General features: G+C 36.0%; 1 protein-coding gene across 1 annotated transcript; it reads left to right on the plus strand.

Annotated features, from left to right (window-relative positions):
• Window positions 1–6: 6 nt before the first annotated feature.
• Window positions 7–4013, plus strand: LOC102215629 (uncharacterized). Its single transcript, XM_013916129.1, has 6 exons — window positions 7–87; window positions 375–716; window positions 855–947; window positions 2568–2663; window positions 2742–2767; window positions 3387–4013. The coding sequence occupies exons 1-6, from the start codon at window positions 33–35 to the stop codon at window positions 3462–3464; spliced, it is 690 nt and encodes a 229-aa protein (XP_013771583.1). The 5' UTR covers window positions 7–32; the 3' UTR covers window positions 3465–4013.
• Window positions 4014–8565: the final 4552 nt, after the last annotated feature.

Below are 8565 nucleotides of genomic sequence, written 5' to 3' on the forward strand. Positions count from 1 at the left end.
AGAACAAGAAAGAAGTGAGACAGAGAAGCACGATGGATGAATTCAGATGGATTCAAATGTTTTTATGTCTGATGATTCAGATTGCAGGTAAGAATATAGGAAACATTTTAAACAGAAGTAAAACTAAGTTTTGACTCTAGTGATCAAACCTTACTAATAAGGTTTGATCACTAGAATAATCATTAACCTTTACAGATTAGCGATTATTACAATGAATAACCTTTACAGCAAATAAGAGAGCTGAGCATGCTCTGTTGTTTTAGAGGAGCATGGGACATATTTATAAACTTGTGTCTGAAATGATCTTCAGTCTGACTGTAAAAACTTCTGTATTCTAATTTATTTTTTATATTTCTCTTCAATCTTCTCAACAGTATCTGTAAATGAAACATCGATTTTTATGAAAGTTGGAGATGACGTCACTCTACTTTGTCTAAATGTGATAGATGAGCAGAATAACTGTGATGGGACTACGTGGATCTTTACTTCAACAAACAAACCAAGAACAGTAGAGCTGATCACACTTGGACAGATTGGTGAAGAAGCCAAAACTCAATCAGACAGACTGAGAGTTACAGCGAACTGTTCTCTGCTTATAAAGAAGCTCACAGTCGAGGATGTTGGTCTTTATTACTGTCAACAATACAAAGTCAAAGAAACACCATCTAAACACACTCTGGTTCATCAGTCTTTTGTTCATGTCGCTGTTATTACCTGTGAGTATTTACATCAAAACATTTTCAGCTCAAACTGTCTTAATAGCATTGATTAGGATAATTTTTTCTGATTTACTCTGTTTTTCTCTCCTTATAGTTCTTTTTTTTTTTTCATTTTTCTCTTATTATATTCACCAGTGACTGAACATAAGGACATTGATAAGGGGACGCTAAACTGCTCTGTGCTGACATATGGAGAGTGTCATCAGACAGTGATGTGGCAAATTAAAGGTAAAGATGTAGACAAACATAACAACCAAACAGTGACTTCACACACTGTTTGCTCCACCACGGTGTCCATTCCAGAGTCAAACTTTCTTTACTCATCAAGATATAACATACTGGCATGTGAAGTGACTGACACTAAAACAGGAAAAGTGCAGCTGTTTACCTTCACTTCTCAGCTCACAGGTGAAGAAACAGGTGAGTTTATGATCAACTGTTTAACCTCCTAAGACCCGAACTCATTCACGGCATGCATTTTTAATTTCTCTTTGATATTTGGGCATATTGGGACCTGATGAATGTAAAAACAAAGAATTACCAGATTTATTTTCTTTTTACCTAATTTATGTTTCTAGGAAAATGAGAGTCGCATATGAGGATTTGTTTAAAATTTTGATATAACAGTAACGGTATAATGTCCTCGTAAGTGGATATCAGGCCCTTGTAGAGCAAAATTGAGTATTTTGGTCTAAATAACCCAAAATGTGGTGTCCACATATGTGGATGCCAGGTGCTAGGAGGTTAATGTGATTAAAATCACATAAACATATATTTGACTGATTTTAAGTTTCTTTTTACCACAATGTTTTTTTTCTTATATTTATAACACAAAAACGTTTAGTTGTGTCTTTTTTTTTTATTATATTATACATTTATTCAGGTGACACAAAATCAACAAAGACACCATCCAGAAAAACTGAAAGGAACACAAATTCAGAAACAACCACAACAATAATAATTCACAAGGTAGTCACCCATAAATATATTCTTTTATCATCATCAGTAATCCTTCTTTTATTCATTATTTTTCTGACACTTAATAATTTAGATTAAAATGTGCCAGACTTGATAAATGCATAACTGCCTTTCGTTGCCCTGTGCATGTGCAATGACAATAAAGTTGAATTCTATTCTATTCTATTCTATTCTATTCTATTCTAAATGAAGAACCTAAACAAGCACTACATGAGGAGAAAAACTGAAAAAAAATATTTCATGAGGTGCAAAAACTTATTATGCAATCACAAACTTTAGATGTTTTTAAGTGCTTGGCATTTATCAACAAAAAAAATAGCATCTGAATATTTTAAAATACTTTCAAGGGGTTAGGTAAACATTTGGATCTTTAAAAAGACCGAATTTAAAAGGAACAGAAAACTTTAAACAAATGATTTAATGTTAAGAAATAGAGAGATATTTTTAATGTGTATCTGCTCATTAGATTGTTTTATGTACTTTAATAATGAATGCTTGTAGAGCAAGGCCACTTTTGACTCACAAACTAAGTGCTCAGCCAAACTGAAAAACAGGAAGTTTTAGTGCACAGGCATATTAATAGATAAGACACAGAAAAGAGGAATTTTGCCATATAAGCAATGTTTGAAACTGTGTGATGTGCAAAGTACAGAAATAACACCATATAAGACATATGTGGAGCTAAAAATGTTAGAGATCCTGCAACTGGCGTTTGGGCTGTGCAGAGGTCTCTCTCTTTCAGAAGATGATTGAATAAAAAGAAATATCAATGTTTTAACACACTATGAGTCGGTTTTCTCTGTTCTATCATGGGGACAAAAGAATCGGGGTTAATATTTAATAAGTTGACATTTTTATTCTTTTTTTCAGATTCTTCTGTATCTTTGAGGTCCATTATTGTCTCTGTGGGGTTAGCAGCAACTTTAATAACTGCTGTGTCAGTCAACATATGGACAAGAACTAAAGGCAAATTTAATAATGAGAACTTTGAATGATTTAGAAATTTTATTTTAGACTGAAATTGACTTCCTTTTCTCATTCTAGGGAACACGACCAAGATGGATAAAACAGTAAGTAAAAAAAACATAGTAATCCAACATAAAAGTCAAAAGTCCTAAAGGTTGTTTTATGACATTTGTTATTTACTAATAGCTGTAGTTCATGATGTTCATGAGATTATTATAAATTTCTTCAGTTAAATGTGGTACAGCAGAGGATTCACAAGTTGTGTTTCCTTATATTTAAAACTAGAGGGTTGTTGGTTAGAACGCCAGTGAATCTGCATGTGAGAGTTCATTTTGGGAAAGTTATTGATGCTCTCTTCTCCTTATAAATTTTTACTAAAGCTATATTTATCTCACAGCTGTGGTAGAATAGTTAAGCTGGACCCAGCAGCTGACAAACTTAAAGCAGACCGGCAGGTGGCAGAGCAAAAGAAGTTAAAATAGATATGACAACTAAACAAACACGGCTGCACAGCGGTAACAAAAACTCAAAAACACAGACACAAATGAGACATGACAAACTAACCTTCAAAATAAAACAAGAAGTAACCTGATGAAAAGCCAACTGAAAATAAGACATGCAGACAGACAAATAAAAAACCAGAGACAATACAGAAACCATTAAAATGCACTTGTCTTAACTCGCATTACGAAATGTTTTATTTTGTTTGTTTGTGTCCCACAGATACATTATGATCAAGATGATGTTACAATTAACTATGAAAACATCGGGGTTTCTGCTGCTTCAGTCAGATTCAACTGATCAACTTGGCTTTTATATTACCAGTATCATCTCATCCAGTTTTATAGATTAAATAGTATAAAATAGAGAAGTTTATTCAATGTAAGTCGTTCCCATTAAGTTGATTCAGCTCATCTGCGTGTTTTGCTTTCAGTGGGTGAAATGTGTCATCATTCACCCTTCTTTACTCTTCTTCAGTCACTCGGATATTTGACGAAACATGTTCCCCTCAAACCGCTATGATCTGATTGAGCATGTATCAAGACCATATACATAGTTGTTTTGTGTTTCAATATTCTGATTATGGATTTATATTATGGATATTCAGGTCTTGAACTTGTATGAGTTTTATTACATCCTGTTCAGACCTTCACTCACATCTTTGATTGAATAGACTTAGAAGAAGAGGAGTCGAGGATGTACAAACCGAGAAATAGGTAGCCAATAAACAAGTTTCACAATTAACTCTCTTCTATGTATACCTATTCTCTAGCTCCACTCTAAACCTATCTACCCATTTGACCTACTTGACCACAGTTTCTCTTTTACATTTGTTAATAAACCACATAAAGACTGTTTCTGTGCACGTGGATCTTTTTTATGCTCTCCTAATATATTTGTGACACAATACTTCATGGTTCTGTAAATTACTGAAATGAAACAACCTGAGACTTGAGGTGAGAGAACAGGAAGTTGTGTGGTGAGAGAGGCTGACAGAGAGACTAGCAGCTGGAGGTGGCTGAAGTACAGACATTCCTTATTTAAATCAAAGTGCAGATACATGTGTTATAGAACATCCTGGCAAATGTTGAAGTACTGACTCAACTTCTTTTAATCAAGTTAAATGGAAAAGGTGCAGCATTTTAAATGTACTCAGTAAACAGTAGTTGAAAAGTAGTTTGCTTACATTTCTACCAGCTATAATAAAATAATAATAGAAACAGGAATACAGTTAAAGGGAAAAATGAGGACAGCCATTTGGTTAAAGTGGGATTTGGCACATTGGGAAAATCTAGTACTAGTTGTAGAGGCTCAGTGTGAGGTAAAAGAATGACTCACAACTCCAGTAATCTTCTTTGTATAGGCTATTTATCCTGCACTAAACTGCTGATTGTTTTCACGCAACCTTTAAATAAAAGTTAGTTTAACTCACTTTACATTTAAATATAACCATTGTTCTTTCTCTCCTTTCCAGTCTTTCTTACATCTTTCTCCATCTCTAAGTGAACTGCTCTCTCCTTCAGGGAAATACAGCAGCTGTACCTTATCATTTCTCTTTATGGTAATTTCCCTTTATTCGAAATATCTTCATGAATTTCCCTTATATGGGTACATTATGAGCAAACCCACTCCAGGTTTACCACAGAAAACTGTCACAGGGCCACAAAGGTTAAAAGCGATGTGGGGCCTGCATGGCCTAACCTTCAGTGTGGGGGGGAGGGAATTTTGTGGGTTAGGCAGCTTTTGGAGCACCAAGGGGAAAAACTACTGGGGGCCTGTTTTAGTCCACTGACCTGGGCCAACGTGGGGTGTAGGTTTGCCTTTCCCAACCTACCCCACAGGGCACAGTTTCATTCTGTTTGAAGATTGGTAGAGATAATTTACTGATATGATCAGTGCTAACCTTTTTTTTTGCGGTCTCGCACCTCTAGAGCTTTGCTGCTGTTGTAACCACATTCACACCAAATTGCTTCCTCTTCCCTTCTCTGAAATGAAGTACTTTAGATTAACAATAAAGAATACACGAGTCTCAGACCACTAAAATAATTTATCTTGGTTTTACCTTGGTTAAAAGAGGACCTAAATGCAGGACTTCTGAATAAAGACAGTGGATTTATTTACAATGAAAAAAGACCAAAAAGCAGTGGCAACAATCCACAGTGTGTGTGTTCTTCACGCACCCCTGCCCAATTCCTGTGCGGTGATTGTCCTCTAAGGTCCGTGGTGTTTCTCCTCCTCGGCGATATGTACATTAGTGTTCTGATCCCGCCACAGGTTTCTGCAATTCTCCTGGAAACAAGAGATGCAACAGTGAGTACATTCCCATCCACCGGCCGACAAAAACACCTTCACCATTCAGAAAGGAGAGTCACTGAAAAACATGATCATATGTGCTGTGTTCTTAGTGTAACACGTACGCCACTGCTGTCACACACACAAATGTGTACAAAGGGAAACAAGGGACCAGGAGCATATTACGCCAACAAACAACCATAAATGATCCAGAAAGACAAATAGAAGTCATAATATTCAATACACCCAAAAATAACACATGAGCACTGGGCCCCCAGGCCCAGGCCCATGACATCTTCAGCTCTGTGTTCTTTGTGCTTTCTAAAATAAACAGAAAGAGGGACCGCATTATCACAAATATTTATCTTAACTTACAATCTTCACACATTCATCTTGTTCAGTCTTCTCTGCAGAGTGTCAATTATGTCATTGTCACAAATACACTCTGGCAATGTACACAATGAGTATCTGGTAAATGTTAATATAATTTACCTTTATAATAATTTCACTTTATAAAAAACACCTTCGTGAATTTCAGAGAGGTAAAAAGATGATATAGTCCATCTATAAAACATAACATCAAAAGAAAATCTAAAATAATATTGCTAAGGGCTGTGGTCAGGAAGTGTCAGTAATGACAGGAAGTACAAACAGTCTTAAAGATGCATCAGTTCAGAGACGGTGACAGTTGAGATCGAGAATAAGAAAGAATTAAGACAGAGAAGCACGATGGATGAATTCAGATGGATTCAAATGTTTTTATGTCTGATGCTGATGATTCAGATTGCAGGTAAGAATACAGGAAACATTTAAATAGCAGTCAAACTAAATATTATCTATATTATTACAATATCAAAATTTTATCATAAACCTTTACCTAAAATGATCTTCACTCTGAAAAGTGCTATATTCTAATCTATTTTTGATTCCTCTCTTCAATCTTTACAATAGTATCGGAAAATGATACCTCAACGTTTATAAAAGTTGGAGATGACGTCACTCTGCCTTGTCTAAATGTGATAGATCAGCAGAATAACTGTGATGGCACCACTTGGGTCTTTGGTTCAAGAAACAAAACAACAGTAGAGCTGATCAGACTTGGACGGATTGGCAAAACTAAATCAGACAGACTGAGTGTTACAGCGAACTGCTCTCTGGTTCTAAAGAACGTCACAGTTGAGGATGTTGGTCTTTATTACTGTATACAATACAAATCAGAAGAAGCACAAGTTGAGGAAGCTCGGGAACGTGAGTCACTGGTTGTTCTCTCTGTCATTACTGGTAAGTATTTACATTAAAATATTTTTTCAACTTAAACTATTTTTAGAATATTAAACAGATTTATTATATTAGACAGATTTAACACCGTTTGTGAAACTGGATTTAAGAAATACGTGTTTTAGTTGGGTAAAGCTTTTAGAACATGTTCAGCGACATCTTGTGCCAGTACAGAAGCTGATGTCACCTGGTTGGTTGCTCCAAATTCATTTTTGTTAGCTAACTAGTAACAGGACCAGTAACTCGGTGTAAAACAAGGACACTAAAATTGAAAAGCAGTCTAAGGTGATCACTGTTGTACTGACCTGGCAGCAACACATCCACTCAATTAGTCTCTTTAGCAGTAAGTGCTTTTTTGTTGTTTGGCTAGCTGCAGTGAAATGGAAAATCCACCTGTTAGCTGTAATGTTCAGGGTTCAGTGTGTAGAAGAGCCTGTTTGAGTCAGGTGACAGGTGTTTAACCGGACTGACAAGCTAAAATCAGAAACTTTGACTAACCGCCACAATCAGTTTACGTCACAAAATGCAATCAGGACTATTTTATGCAATAAGATTGTGTTTATTTTCCCAAGCACACCCAAACAGGTACAATATTATATGCAGCATCACAGTCCAAACGTAACTAGGTTTATTACATTTATTGCACTGGCACAAAATGGTGCTAAACTAAACTAAAATGTTCTAAACACTTAAAATTTAAACATGCTTTTCTTAAATCCAGCTTCACAGACACTGTTAAATCTGTGTCAGTTAATGAGAGTAGGTCTCCATAGTGTAAATTAGCCTTTAGACATGTAGAGTACATGTCATGATCGGAGGCAATAAGACGCAGGGTTCTCAAGCACGAACCGCTTTTTATTGAATTGTAGCAGCAGTGTACGTGGTTACATCAATTTCTGGAAAACACATATACACACCCGTATTCTAGCGACCTCTAGTGGCTGCCCCCATAGTAGCCTTACTAGGACAACATAAACAGATTTCACAACAGTACAAGTTATCAAAATAACATGACTAATTTGTGCCGTTTTTGTCACAAATTATGTTTGACAGTAACTGAACATGAGGACACGGATCAGGTCATTTTAACCTGCTCTGTGTCGACATCTGACGAGTGTCATCACACAGTGAAGTGGCAGATTAAGGGTCAATATGTGGACAAAGACAACAAACAAACACGGATTGCACAAACTGACTGCGCCACCACTCTGTCCTTTCTGGAGTCTCACAATATTTACCCATCAAGATATAACATAGTGTGTGAAGTAACGGATACTGACACAGGAAAAATACAGCAGTTCACCTTCAAGCATCAGCTCTTGGCAGTTGAGGAAACAGGTAACATCATGATAAACTGTTTACTATCATCAAATCATCAAACACATTGCTTATTTGGATCTTTATTTTTGTTGTTTTGTCTTTAATGTTTTTCAAGGTGGCACAAAAGTAACAAAAACCAAGTACAATATATGTACAATATATATGTCATGTCCAAACGATAGAACTGAACAAAGGTGTACAACGAAGGCAAAATAGCTGTTGTACAAGCATCTCTCCCTTTAAAAAGGCCCTTGAGGCTGATATTCTCCTGGTGGAGTTTGCTTTTATAACCTGTGGGAAAGTAAAATCTGGTGCTCTAGGCCAGTGAGATAACCTTCATAATCTAGTGAATGAGCCTCTATTTAAACAGGGCTCTAGATTAACAAAGCAGGGAAGCAACTGGTCGCATAAACATGTACAGGGAGTGCAGAATTATTAGGCAAGTTGTATTTTTGAGGAATAATTTTATTATTGAACAACAACCATGTTCTCAATGAACCCAAAAAACTCA

The sequence above is a fragment of the Pundamilia nyererei genome, unplaced genomic scaffold (assembly GCF_000239375.1).
Source record: "Pundamilia nyererei isolate P.nyererei 1_Seehausen unplaced genomic scaffold, PunNye1.0 scaffold00475, whole genome shotgun sequence".
In the NCBI taxonomy this organism is placed as follows: Eukaryota; Metazoa; Chordata; class Actinopteri; order Cichliformes; family Cichlidae; genus Pundamilia; species Pundamilia nyererei.

Excerpts from the sequence above, each read along its gene's own strand:
- LOC102215629 (XM_013916129.1), top strand. The coding sequence starts at position 33 with ATGGATGAATTCAGATGGATTCAAATGTTTTTATGTCTGATGATTCAG. Across the intron at positions 717-854 it reads TCATGTCGCTGTTATTACCT|TGACTGAACATAAGGACATT; the intron begins GTGAGTATTTAC and ends TATATTCACCAG. Across the intron at positions 948-2,567 it reads AGTGATGTGGCAAATTAAAG|ATTCTTCTGTATCTTTGAGG; the intron begins GTAAAGATGTAG and ends TCTTTTTTTCAG.